Source organism: Ascaphus truei, chromosome 18 (assembly GCF_040206685.1).
Source record: "Ascaphus truei isolate aAscTru1 chromosome 18, aAscTru1.hap1, whole genome shotgun sequence".
NCBI lineage: Eukaryota > Metazoa > Chordata > Amphibia > Anura > Ascaphidae > Ascaphus > Ascaphus truei.
This window is the reverse complement of record NC_134500.1, coordinates 38,190,437-38,205,436: the sequence shown is the minus strand read 5'-3', so window position 1 is coordinate 38,205,436 and position 15,000 is coordinate 38,190,437. Positions and strand designations below refer to the sequence as shown.

General features: G+C 41.4%; 1 protein-coding gene across 3 annotated transcripts in view; it reads left to right on the top strand.

Annotated features, from left to right (window-relative positions):
* MRPL18 (mitochondrial ribosomal protein L18) overlaps nt 1–15,000 on the top strand; it is a 52,834-nt gene that overhangs the window by 9,052 nt on the left and 28,782 nt on the right. For all 3 annotated transcript variants that reach the window (XR_012788979.1, XR_012788980.1, XM_075576136.1), the window contains exon 3: nt 8,087–8,318. Coding sequence is in view for 1 of the 3 variants with exons in the window: in XM_075576136.1 (XP_075432251.1) it covers nt 8,087–8,318 (232 nt within the window). In the remaining 2 variants the exon portion in view is untranslated. The remainder of the gene's footprint in view (nt 1–8,086; nt 8,319–15,000) is intronic.

The following is a 15,000-nucleotide window of genomic DNA, read 5'->3' as shown; positions in this document are numbered from 1 at the left end:
GTATAATTAACTTTTTTAATAAATTATTATTTTAATTATGTTGTATAATTTATAAATATATAATTCTTTATTATTCTTTATTAAGTAATAATTATTCATTAATCAATAATGATGTATTAATAATAATTCATTATTAATCATTCTTTATGATTAATTATGTATTATTAATAAGTATGATTATACGGTTCATTAATAAGTAAGTATTAATAATTATTATTAAGTAATTAATAATAATTATTATTAATTACTTATTAACTGTAATAAAGTAATAATCATACTTATTAATAATACATAATTAATCATAAAGAATGATTAATAATGAATTATTATTAATACATCATTATTGATTAATGAATAATTATTACTTAATAAAGAATAATAAAGAATTATATATTTATAAATTATACAACATAATTAAAATAATAATTTATTAAAAAAGTTAATTATACCACTTCATACAGGAATTGAACCCAGGACCCTTGCATATGTTGGTAAGAAGTTCTTCCACTAGACCACAGGAGCTGTGTGATAGTCATAGACAGCTAGAAATAGACTTAAGATTTAACATTGACATGTAACCTGTGGCACTGTGTAGTAGAGGATAAATATATATTTAGAAACATAGAATAACATCACAGTAATACCAGATGTCCTGATACTTATTAGTAGAGTAGTAGATGGAATAATATCCTATCCGTTAATTACTAATATATATACACCTGATGTTACGCATTGTTTGATTTTCAGGTATGTGGATTCCAGTTGGAGCCAGTGGTGCAGCAAAGGATGATTATTAAGCATGAACAGAAGAAACCTCAGCATGAATCATGAGGTGTGTGTGTGTGTGTGGTGTGTGATAAATACTTAGCCTGTAACTTACACAGACTATCTATGTATACCCAAATGTGTATGACTAATGTGATAGCCTATAATAACTATTCATGTGTATATGTGAAAAAGTGTGTGTATATATATATATATATATATATATATATATATATATATATATATGTGTATGTATGTGTAAATCTATAAATAGTGTGTGTAGTGTAAGTGATATCATGGTTAATTGTATAGTAAAGATAAAATACAAGTAGTTATGGAGACCAATATGAATATAAATTTGAAATAAAAATTGTGTTTTTATAATTGTAATGAACATATGTATTTGATCAAAATATGGTAGGACTATTTGTGAATCCGAGACAAACACATCCGCAATAACAGTATATAACCAATTTGATCACCTCCAATGTAGCTATTTTATTTTAATGGACATATAATCCCTCAATTGGAATATTAGTAAATATATGAATAGTTGCATATCATTATGGGGAGATATGAATGATGACCTGACACATGACCAAAGTTCGGAGGGAATGCAATAAAGCATTCAACCCAGACCTCCAAAGGATCACCCTCATGTGGGTGATCACACTATGGTACTAATGTCAATGTGGTCATTATGTCCTTTTGGAAACTTAGTGTCTAAAATGTACATCCAATAAGTTTCCCTCATACATAGTCTTTTTTTAAAGCGATCTCCTCCCATATATGAGGGGGGAATGCATTCGATGCCCATAACCCGTAGGGATCTTGGATCTTTTAGATGTTTAGTACAATAGTGGCGGGAGAGGCTATGTGTCTGGCATCCATGAATAACATTTCTTCGGTGCTCTAAAAAATCTTGTACTTAGAGCCCTTGATGTACGGCCTACGTATTGTAAGCCGCACTCACATGATATCAGATATATAACATACTCACTGAGACAGTTAATATAATCTGTTATTTCATGCGAAATGCCATTTGATTGTGATGTAAATTTATTTGTTGTAACCAGATGTTTACACGTAAGACACCTGCCTCTCCCACATCCAAAATTCCCCCCTTCACTGATGGAGCCGGAAATGTCCAATCTATTTGTATTTAACACTTTTGGTGTTTTTAATTTACTTGGAGCTATCAATGTTTTGATACTTCTTGCTTTTCTGAAAATCACAGGGGCATGTTTTGGCAATAGGTGACCAATTTCAGGATCGCTACACAGAATATTCCAGTGACAGTTCAGAATTTTTTTGATTTTGTTTTGCAGACTGATATTCTTATTATTTGGGATGGTGAGAGGGAAAATCCTGGAGGGGATTCTGAAGTCCTTCAATGATAACCAGATGGGTCTGAAATTCACCTATAACATACATCAAGAAACTAGTATTTTTAGATCTGGAGCTATTTGTGGGTAATGAACATAAAATTCAAACAAGAACACACTTTAAATCTGTAGCAACGAATAGCTATTTACAATATGGTAGCAACCATTATAAAAAATGGTTGGACAATGTACCTAAGAGTCAGTTTCACAGTATAAGACGCAACTGTTCAATGGACGCTGATTTCCTTATTCAAGGTAAAGATCTATCAGGAAAATTTCAGGAAAAAGGCTATGATATGACTATTGTTAACAAAGCATTCAAAGATGCTGGTCTTCTAAATCGTGACGCACTGTTGGAAAAATCAAAATTAAAAACATTATGTAATACTAGAAGTGAGGATAAAAGTAGAGGATCTACACCAAAATTTATCACGCAATACAATCAGTCTGCAAAACAAATCAAAAAAATTCTGAACTGTCACTGGAATATTCTGTGTAGCGATCCTGAAATTGGTCACCTATTGCCAAAACATGCCCCTGTGATTTTCAGAAAAGCAAGGAGTATCAAAACATTGATAGCTCCAAGTAAATTAAAAACACCAAAAGCGTTAAATACAAATAGATTGGACATTTCCGTCTCCATCAGTGAAGGGGGGAATTTTGGATGTGGGAGAGGCAGGTGTCTTACGTGTAAACATCTGGTTACAACAAATTAATTTACATCACAATCAAATGGCATTTCGCATGAAATAACAGATTATATTAACTGTCTCAGTGGGTATGTTATATATCTGATATCATGTGAGTGCGGCTTACAATACGTAGGCCGTACATCAAGGGCTCTAAGTACAAGATTTTTTAGAGCACCGAAGAAATGTTATTCATGGATGCCAGACACATAGCCTCTCCCGCCACTATTGTACTAAACATCTAAAAGATCCAAGATCCCTACGGGTTATGGGCATCAAATGCATTCCCCCCTCATATATGGGAGGAGATCGCTTTAAAAGACTATGTATGAGGGAAACTTATTGGATGTACATTTTAGACACTACGTTTCCAAAAGGACATAATGACCACATTGACATTAGTACCATAGTGTGATCACCCACATGAGGGTGATCCTTTGGAGGTCTGGGTTGAATGCTTTATTGCATTCCCTCTGAACTTTGGTCATGTGTCGGGTCATCATTCATAACTCCCCATAATGATATGCAACTATTCATATATTTACTAATATTCTAATTGAGGGATTATATGTCCATTAAAATAAAATAGCTACATTGGAGGTGATCAAATTGGTTATATACTGTTATTGCGGATGTGTTTGTCTCGGATTCACAAATAGTCCTACCATATTTTGATCAAATACATATGTTCATTACAATTATAAAAACACAATTTTTATTTCAAATTTATATTCATATTGGTATCCATAACTACTTGTATTTTATCTTTACTATACAATTAAACATGATATCACTTACACTACACACACTATTTATAGACTTACACTATACACACACACACACACACACACACACACACACACACACACACACACACACACACACACACACACACACACACACACACACACACACACACACACACACACACATATGAATAGTTATTATAGGCTATCACATTAGTCATACACATTTAGGTATACACTAGCTGATATACCCGGAGTGGAAGGGCGGGTGGGGAGGGGCGTCGAAGGGAGGGGGGCAAAGGGCAGGGGGGCAAATGGCAGGGAGGGGCGGGGGAGGCAAAGGGCAGAGAGGGGTGGGGGGGCAAAGGGCAGGGAGGGGCGGGGGGGCAAAGGGGGGAGGGCAGGGGGCAAAGTGGGGAGAGCAGGGGGCAAAGGGCTGAGGGGACAGGGGGCAAAGGGCTGGGGGAGGGAGGGGGCAAAGGGCTGGGGGAGGGAGGGCAGGGGGCAATGGGAAGGGGAAGGGAGGGCAGGGGGCAGGGAGGGTAGGGGGGGCAAAGGGCAGGGGGAGTCAGGGACTCGGTAAATAACCCATTCCCCTGCGTGTACTCACCTTGTACACGGCTGCGCTCCTCTTCCTCCGGGTCACGGCCGCCCTCCTCCTCCACCTTGGGCTCCTCCGCGGCGAGGCTGACACGCTCCGGTGAGGAGGTGCTGTGCTTCTCACGGGGAGAGGCGGAGACAGCCGGAGGAGCGCCCTCGGGGACGGGGAGCGGCCTGTGTGAGGGGAGAGCCGCAGAGAGCGTGCTGAGTGTGTGTGTGGGGGGGGGGGTGAGCGGTGGTGGTGGGGGGGGGGGTGAGCGGTGGTGGGGGGGGGGGTGAGCGGTGGTGGGGGGGGGGGTGAGCGGTGGTGGGGGGGGGGGGTGAGCGGTGGTGGGGGGGGGGGGTGAGCGGTGGGGGGGGGGGGTGAGCGGTGGTGGTGGGGGGGGGGGGTGAGCGGTGGTGGGGGGGGGGGGTGAGCGGTGGTGGGGGGGGGTGAGCGGTGGTGGGGGAGGGGGGGTGAGCGGTGGTGGTGGAGGGGGGGTGAGCGGTGGTGGTGGGGGGGGGGGTGAGCGGCGGTGGTGGAGGGGGGGTGAGCGGCGGTGGGGGGAAGGGGGTGAGCGGCGGTGGGGGGGGGGTGATCGGCGGTGGTGGAGGGGGGGGTGAGCGGCGGTGGTGGAGGGGGGTGAGCGGCGGTGGGGGGGTGAGCGGCGGTGGGGGGGTGAGCGGCGGGGGGGTGAGCGGGTGAGGGAGTGGCCTATGGGTGGTGAGAGCCGTGGGGAGCGCTCTCGGGGATGGTCAGTTGGGGGAGCGGTCTGTGAGGGGAGAGCCGCAGAGAGGGGGTGAGCGGTGGTGGTGGGGGGGGGGGTGAGCGGCGGTGGTGGAGGGGGGGGTGAGCGGCGGTGTGGGGGGGGGGTGAGCGGCGGTGGTGGAGGGGGGTGAGCGGCGGTGGGGGGGTGAGCGGCGGTGGGGGGGTGAGCGGCGGGGGGGGGTGAGCGGGTGAGGGAGTGGCCTATGGGTGGTGAGAGCCGTGGGGAGCGCTCTCGGGGATGGTCAGTTGGGGGAGCGGTCTGTGAGGGGAGAGCCGCAGAGAGCGAGGGGGTGGTGTGTGTGTGTGTGTGTGTGTGTGTGTGTGTGTGTGTGTGTGTGTGTGTGTGTGTGTGTGTGTGTGTGTGTGTGTGTGTGTTTTGGGCCGTCACTCCGCCTCAGGCTAATGAGAGGTGTGCGGGGGCGGGCGGCCCAAGGGACCAATGTGATTTCCCCTAGGGACACAGGCCATGCAGACAAACATACAGTGCTTTCACAAATATATAGTAGATATATAGTCTGTGTAAGTTACAGGCTAAGTATTTATCACACACCACACACACACACACACCTCATGATTCATGCTGAGGTTTCTTCTGTTCATGCTTAATAATCATCCTTTGCTGCACCACTGGCTCCAACTGGAATCCACATACCTGAAAATCAAACAATGCGTAACATCAGGTGTATATATATTAGTAATTAACGGATAGGATATTATTCCATCTACTACTCTACTAATAAGTATCAGGACATCTGGTATTACTGTGATGTTATTCTATGTTTCTAAATTGTATATACTTGTTTAATGATTTGTAGAATTTATACTGTCTGCAATTCTTGATATATTATTTTTATTATATAACTTTTATTTTTTAATTTTCAATTGTTAATTACTCTGTATAACTTTTTGTTTTCTCATTTGGTTCTTACTCTAAATCTAACTAGTATTTTAAAATCACTAATAGTACTATTTCTAGTTCATATAATTCTAAATAATAATCACCTACTTATTGTTACTAGTAAATCACTTAGTCTTTAATATTATTTCATAATGGTTAAACACTTGTATATAGTATATATATTTTTTAATAGCTAATCTAAGTAACGATTTGATCATATAATTATATTTTTTTAAATGATTTAGTGCGGTCCTCATAATCAGTCTATTATGATATGACTGTTATTTAATGATGTTTAAGGTCACTAACTGGTTAATTTTTGTACCAAACTTTTTAATTTTTGTACCAAACTTTTTAATTGATTAATCTAATTATGCAAATAACCTTGGTATAAATACTATGGAGGGGCATCCAATGGGTAACCCCTGATGAAGTCATCATAGATGACGAAACGCGTAGGGCGTGGCTGAGGTTGTCACTTCCCCACGAACTTTACCTTTGCGGGTTGCTAGACGTTGCAGGCTGTGTGAGGCTGTGAGGAAAGAAACGCTGGATCCTCTTCCTCTGATGTCTCACTGACCAGAAACAAGAAACTGGAGGTGCTAGTTCCCGGAGGGATTTCCTGTGCGGTGCACCCGACCGAAGGGACGTCATTTCCGGTTGCTCAGACCATGCGGAGAGCAGACAGGAGAGGACTCCATTGCTGATACCAGACGGCAGTACTGGCTTATGAGAGCCTATCTCATACCTGCTTTTAAACCCTGTACTTTTGTGAGTGGGCATTTGACTGTTTTTATTGTTCTATAAACTATTTGTTATACTTTAATGCACTAGGTGTGTGCCTGTTTCTTTTCTTTTTTCATATGTATATATCTATCTATATATATCTCAGACTGTGTGTATCTGTGACACACTGAAATGCATTTACTAATGCAGGGACACACAGTAGCGCACTGAAACCCCTTCCCATGACACTGATCTCGTTCAGAGCAGGGCCAGGCAGTCATGAGCTCTCCCCTCGCTTCCCTCTTTCTCCGATCTACTGCCTCCTTCCCCCCCGACACTCGTCGCTCAGCGTTGACTTGACCTGTCAGTCAGTTTATAGCACACCGAATGTCGCTTTAATGAAGCAAGATCGGGTGCACTATTGAGAGGTAAGTCATGGTGGCAACGCATGCACCAGGTAGGGAAATTTAGGCATTGAAAACCTGGGATTTTTTCATGCCTGATATATTCTGTATATTGACATAAGTTTTCCAAAAACGCTTTCTCTCAGTAATTGCAACTTTATAAAATAAACCTGCACGGGGGCCTAAATTGTAAGTGTTTTTCAACACTGTATGGTTTGGTACTTCATCTACTCCCGCTCACTGATTTCTAAACTGTTTTTTATTTGTGAAAAATGAACCCATTATGAATTGCTACCAAAACTTTCAGCATGTTTGAGGTCATTAGAAGCCGAGATAAACATGATTTCTTGGTCCCTCAAACTGTGACATCACGGGAATTCATAGAACCTTATCTGATAAGACTGTTTTCTTTAAGTTATTTTGAAATGTTTTTTGTGGGGAGGAGAAATTGACTAATCGGCAGGACTTGCCATGTGAACACTAAACTGCAGGCTATTGGCCTTGTTACATTTTAAAATTAAAAGCAGATGGAAAGAAATGAAAGTATAGCTACGCTTTTAGTGCCAGCGACGTCAGGCTACGTTTTTAGTGCCAGCGACGTCAGGCTACGTTTTTAGTGCCAGCGACGTCAGGCTACGTTTTTAGTGCCGGCGACGTCAGGCTTCGTTTTTAGTGCCGGCGACGTCGGGCTACAGTCGTTGGGAAAATCAAATTCAGATGACTTCCAGTGATCACGACAAAGCCGTCGCGCTTACTATAAGTGCACGCGACGGCGGCGATGCATTTGTTTTGACGCGACGCCGCTGTCGCCGGCACTATAAGCGCAGCCTAAGGTTGCATTCTACTTTCTTTATAAGACCTCAGTTCCATTTAGAAGGGCTCAGTTTCAGGATAGGTCATTTTTAGGAGGAACATCACCTTCCAATTATTTTCAAGTTGCAACTTAAATATATATTTGACTGCACTATAATTGTGATTTCAAATGTAGACATTGTATTACAACATTGAGGACACAGGCTGTATAGTTATTATTTTTTTTTTTTTAATCTATCATGTTTTAAATCACACATTCAGTAGTAAGATCACTGTTTTTATTTGTTGTCCATGTGTTTTTCCCTTTTTAAGGTTGCGGTTTGAGCGGTCTCAGCACCATGTGACCGCTTTGGTGGAACATTCTGATGGAAATGTGGTTCTCTCTGCCTCCACCCGTGAGTGGGCAGTGAAGAGGCACCTTTACAGCACAAAGGATGCCATGGCCAGTGAGAATGTAGGTCGCGTTTTGGCTACGCGCTGTTTAGAGGCTGGTATCAGTTACATGGTCTTCCGAGCCATCCCCTGGGAATATCGATCTGAAGCGGTAAGCTATTCCAGCACAAAAGATACATACCAGTTTATTAAAATCCTTTCTTTTGCCTACTGTACACCTTTATTTTTCATGCCAGACCACTGGGAGGGAGGAGGGTGAATTCACGAAGCTCCGATAATGACTATTGGAGCTCGATCGGCATTAACTGCCATTCAAGTCAATGGCCGGTAATGCCAATCAAGCTCTTTTGTCTCGGATACATCATAATTTCGCTCCCTTAAGTTTAGGTATGGTAGTTGCCTTTTTTTTTTTTTTTTTGTATTTTTTTTATATCAGAAATATTCTAAGCATTTTTCTGATCCCTAACAAAATCGGATACTTCTGGTGGTGGAGGCCATGGTGAGATGTGTATACATTTCCCCCCTCTAATCTTTATTAAGAAGAGGACTTCTTTTATAACGTGGGTACAAACACTGGCCTATATGGAAGCATATACTTCTGGCTAAATATAGTGGCATTATCCAGGAAGTTTTATTAATACCTACTGGCTAAGAGCCCCAAACCTGCATCTCTGTATACTTCTAATACAGAGTAATAAATGTCACTCTGCACATAACTGTTTCATTGACGGCAGAAATTAGATCTGTTTTACTTGACTGCTTTTGTGCCTGATCGCATCCTTGTTTACTTTGAAAATAAAACTAGTGAAGGACATCATTAGTGTCAGTGTATTCAGAGGATTTTCCCTATTGTACGGTCATTGGCTAGCTCTTTGCTGGCTCTGAGCTTTAAAGCATAGTTATCTTGAAATTAAAGTCTGAGTTAACCAATTCATCAATCTGTAAAAGTTATTTTATGCTTTTTCACAAATTGTCTAAACAGTGTGGCATTTTCACCATGGTATCTTATGCTTTTAGCACTGATGTTTCATGCTGGGAGCCCACCTTGTTACATATTTGATTGGGGTCTGAAACCTTAAATCACACGAGAATCACCATACTAACAGAATAAAGGGTAACATGTGCATTTGAGAGATTAAAATAGTGATTGGCGACTCCTACATAATGTGGAGACAATATTTGTGAAGGGGGAAAGGCAATCACAGAGACAGAATTGTACACAATAAGATACTTTTATATGTTGTGTTTGGATATTGTTAGAATACTCATTGTTTGTATTTGACCCTTAAGACAAATTGTCTAACTTTGTACCTAACGAAAGACTATTGCATGTAACAATACATGCCAGCACATTGCGGATCGGGTAGACAGATTGTTGGGGGGGGGGGCTGGGATTGACCCGGCGGTCTTGGTACACGTTGGCACCAGTGACAAAGTTGGAGAAAGATGTAGGGTTCTAAAAAATGTTTACAGGGATCTAGGCCAAAAGCTTAAGGCAAGGACCTCCAAGGTAGTATTTTCTGAAATACTGCCAGTGCCATGCGCTACCTCAGGGAGACAGTCAGAGACCAGGGAGGTTAATTCATGGCTAAGAAAGTGGTGCAGGAAGGAGGGGTTTGGGTTTTTAGAGCACTGGGACTCCTTTTCTGAGAGGTGCCATCTATATTCTAGGGACGGATTGCAGCTCAATGAAGAGGGATCTTCTGTGCTAGGGGGGAGAATGCTAAAAAGGTTGGAGGAGATTTTAAACTAGGGGGGAGGGGAATGAAACAGATAATGAACTAAATGGAATAGATGAGGATACAAGGTGGTATGGAGGTAGAATGGGGGCAAGTGCAAGTTTGACATGCAGTGAGACACCCATAGTAAATACAGATAATACTAGAAAACTTCTAAAGACTAAACAAAGTGGGTGCAGAAAGGAAGGAGCAGATAAGATAATAGTACAGGCTGAAAAAAAACTGAAATGCATGCTTGCTAATGCAAGAAGCCTGACAAATAAAATGGGGGAGCGTGAATTAATAGCTGCAAGAGAGCAGTATGATATCATAGGGATTACTGAAACATGGTGGGATGAAACTCATGACTTGACAGTTAATTTAGAGGGTTATTCTCTTTTTCAGAAGGATCAAACAAATAGAAGGGGAGGTGGAATATGTTTACATGTTAAACCGGATCTAAAACCTATTATAAGGGATGATGTCTATGAAGGGAATGATGAAAATGTAGAGACTTTGTGGATAGAAATTAGCAGTGGAGGTAAAAGTATAAAGAAAATGTTTGTGGGAATATGCTATAAACCACCAAATATCTGTGAGATTGAGGAAGCTAAAATACTTTTGCAAATGGAGAAGGCATCAAAACTGGGTCATGTTTGCATAATGGGGGATTTTAAGTATCCAGCCATAGACTGGGGCAATGAGATTAGCGTTACAACAAAATTGAACAGGTTTTTGGGGGTGCTTAAAGACAATTATATGACCCAAATTATTGAGGAACCAACCAGGAGAGGGGCAGTTCTGGATTTGGTCATATCAAACAATGTAGAAGTAATAACAAATATTCAAGTCCTGGAACATTTGGGTAACAGTGATGATAACATGGTCTCGTTTGAAATAAATGATCAAAAAACAGATTACTTGGGTTCAACAAAGACCTTCAACTTTGGAAAGGCAGATTTTAATAAACTGAGGTCTAATCTAGTAGTAATACAATGGGATGATGTTTTTGCAGGGAAAAATGTAGAAGATAAATGGGCAGTCTTTAAAACCTTGTTAGAAAAGCACACTTATCAGTGTATAACCTTGGGTAAAAAGTATAAAAGAAATAAGTCAAAACCAATGTGGCTAAATAAACAGGTAGGGGAGGAAATGGACAAGAGGAAGGCGTTTAGATTCATTAAGTCAGAAGGGACAGATAAATAAATTAATTAATTAATACGGGATAATATTCAGGAATACCTAATGGAAAACAAAATTATTAGTAATAGTCAGCATGGATTTATGAAGGATAGATCTTGCCAAACTAACCTTATTTGTTTCTTTGAGGAGGTAAGTAGGAATTTAGACCAGGGTAATGCAGTTTATGTGGTCTACTTAGATTTTGCAAAGGCTTTTGATACGGTTTCACACAAGAGAGGTTGGTGTACAAAATAAAGAAAACTGGACTCAGTAATAATATATGCACCTGGATTGAAAACTGGTTAAGGGACAGACAACAGAGGGTTGTCATAAATGGAACTTTTTCAGGTTGGGCTAAAGTCGTGAGTGGAGTACCTCAGGGATCGGTACTGGGACCCCTGCTTTTTAACTTGTTTATTAATGACCTTGAGGTTGGGATCGAGAGCAAAGTCTCCATCTTTGCTGATGATACTAAATTGTGTAAGGTAATAGAATCAGAGCAGGATGTAATTTCTCTTCAGAAGGACTTGGAGAGACGGGAAACGTGGGCAGGTAAATGGCAAATGAGGTTTAATACAGATAAATGTAAGGTTATGCATTTGGGATACAAGAATAAAAAGGCAACTTACAAATTAAATGGAGATATGTTGGGGGAATCCTTGATGGAGAAGGATTTAGGAGTGCTTGTAGACAGCAGGCTTAGCAATAGTGCCCAATGTCATGCAGTAGCTGCAAAGGCAAACACGATCTTATCTTGCATCAAACGGGCAATGGATGGAAGGGAAGTAAACATAATTGTTCCCCTTTACAAAGCATTAGTAAGACCACACCTTGAATATGGAGTACAATTTTAGGCACCAATCCTAAGAAAAGACATTATGAAACTAGAGAGAGTGCAGAGAAGAGCCACCAAATTAATAAAGGGGGTGGACATTCTAACTTATGAGGAGAGGCTAGCTAAATTATATTTATTTACATTAGAAAAGAGGCGTCTAAGAGGGGATATGATAACTATATACAAATATATTCAGGGACAATACAAGTAGCTTTCAAAAGAACTAGTCATCCCACGGGCAGTACAAAGGACTCGGGGCCATCCCTTAAGGTTGGAAGAAAGAAAATTTCACCAGCAACAAAGGAAAGGGTTCTTTACAGTAAGGACAGTTAAAATGTGGAATTCATTACCCATGGAGACTGTGATGACAGATACAATAGATTTGTTCGAAAAAAGGTTGGACATCTTTTTAGATGGGAAAGGTATACAGGGATATACCAAATAAGTATCCAGGGATTATTCCGATTGCCAATTCTTGGAGTCAGGAAGGAATTAATTTTTCCTCTTAATGGTTTTTTTTGTTTGCCTTCCTCTTGATCAATAAGTATAGATATAGGATAACGTATCTGTTGTCTAAATTTAGCATAGGTTGAACTTGATGGACGGAAGTCTTTTTTCAACCTCATCTACTATGTAACTATGTAATATGAAGACGCACTCATAGCTTACTGTACTGTTTTCTCTGAAATCTTATATTTTGTACTATTTTGTCAAAATGTACTCATATATAAAAATTATTCTAAGTGCTTCGCTCGTTTTGTGAGGGATCGAAAATGAATTTATGTTTCAAGCCACTTAAAGCTTCTTTTCTGTGGAAGACAGAATGAAAGATCATCCCAGTTCTTCTGGTGGAAATTTCTTCACCTGTAACAGACTGAGTGAGCCAGGTCTCAGTTATAGCAAATAGGACCAGAGAGTGGGAGAGAAAAGTCATGCACAGAGAGGCACTTGTTAGAAAGGGAGTGAGCATTCCAAAGGGCACAGGAGAGAGGGGGGAGGGTGACGGGATGGTTATGAGGTTAGAGGGGTTCACACCAGAATGAGTAGAAGTTGCATGTGGGTGGTGAGGACGAGGGCATGTAGAAATAAAGCGGGGACCAGGATTGGGGGAGAGATACCCAGAAGCAAGGAGGAGAAGCATGGATAGAAAGAGAGGATGTGGGAGGATGATTTGTAGGGGTGTGTTTTAGTGCAGGGGGTACAGCTGTGTAGTGAGAGAGGGTGCAGGTAAAAAAGGAGTTCATGTGAACTGAGAAGCGGATAAGAAAGGAGAGATGGAGATATATGAATAGAGACAAAATGAGGCTGGTGGAAGGAAGTGCATAATTTGAAATGAAGTGAGGTCACAGCAAATATAAAAATTTAAGGTAGCATCACAGCAATAGTTGTTGATGTACAGTCTGGGAGAGATGATATCCTCCTTTCCATGTAGGTCAAATGCAGGAATCGGGGCCAGTAGGTGTTGTCCACTTTTTCTCTCCTTTTTGAACTTCCTTTTAAACTTCAGCACTAACATTCTACTTTAAACTGGCTACTTCAAACATGGCTGCAGCTTGCAAGGCTGCTGTGTGCTTTCTTATATACTTCTATAATGTCACCTGACTTGTTGGGGATAATGGCTTGCACTATGTAGTAGGTGACAGTCTGGATGCTGTAATAAGTTCAATAAGCAGTGGAAGAAATATGGATACTGGAATGAAGGAAAGGAAAAACAATAGTGTAATACTGTATAAATAATATTGGTTGAACAGAATTGCACTTGCAAACAAACGTAAGTTGACTCGGGCAGAGTGATGATGATCAATGTCCTGGCTCATAGACCCTGGTCCCAGGTAGTCTTTTCTGTGTACAGACAGGAGGGAGTTGGAGTCTGTGTAGTAGTCTTTCTGTGCTCCGCTTCCTGGTTCCGACGACGTGACGGCGCTCAAGGCTGGAACCTGGATATGCAGTCAAAGAAGCCTGCACTGACAGGCAAGGCAGTGGTGATAGGAGCCGTGCAGGCTCTCTAGAGGATGCAGGAAGTCGTGAATAGCGGTGCAGCTGCCTTGGATAAAACTTGAGACCAAAAATTGCAGGGTGCTGGGTACAAAAGTATTTATTGGCACATAAAAAAACAGCAAAGCAGGAACTCTGACGTTTTTCAGCCGCACAGGCCTTTGTCAAAGAATGTAGTACACAAAACCAATCCACTAATTAAATGCCCACAGTTCCCTTCCTCAACCTTGACGCATCGGCGCTCTCAACCAATGAGTCAGCACGCCCCCTTCTCACAGGCGTTCGATTGCATTAGTTAAATTACAGCTGATCTATACAAGCCAGCATGTCGCACGGGGAGGTAAACAAACCCTCCTCCTCCGTGATGTATCGGCTAAGAGACCATTAATAAGTCTCAAATCATACTGAAGATTAGAAACATAACTTAACCTCACCCACCGGAAAGATGGAGACCACTCGACTTCACTCAAGCTTTAATGTGATAAACTGTGTCTCTAATGTAAGAGGGTAAATGTTTGACCAGTGGTTGCAGAAATGCATCTACGTACCGAGACAGACAATCTCCCAAAGATCTGATGATGGGCCGCTCCGGAGGATTCTCCAGTGATTTGTGGATTTTTGGGAGATGGTGAAATATCGGCACTATAGGACACTCCCAAGGATCCACAAATCGCTGGAGAACCCTACGGGCCGGCCCATCATCTCCAGCATTGGATCTTTGGGAGATGGTCTGTTTCAGTACGTAGACTCATTTCTGCAACCACTGGTCAAACATTTACCCTCTTACATTAGAGACACAGTTGATCTCATTAAAGCTTTGAGTGAAGTCGAGTGGTCTCCATGTTTCCGGTGGGTGACAATGGCTGTCTCGTCGCTTTATAGCATTATTGATCATGATCAGGGGATGGCTGCTGTCCGATACTATTTACACAAATCAAATTTTTCTGGAGCACAAAACATATTTTTGTTAGATTCAATTATGTTTTTACTAACGCACAATTTTATGTTTGATACACACTTTTTTCTTCAGTCACGGGGTACTGCAATGGGGACATCTTTTGCCCCATCATATGCAAATTTATTTATGGATTTATGGGAGAGCA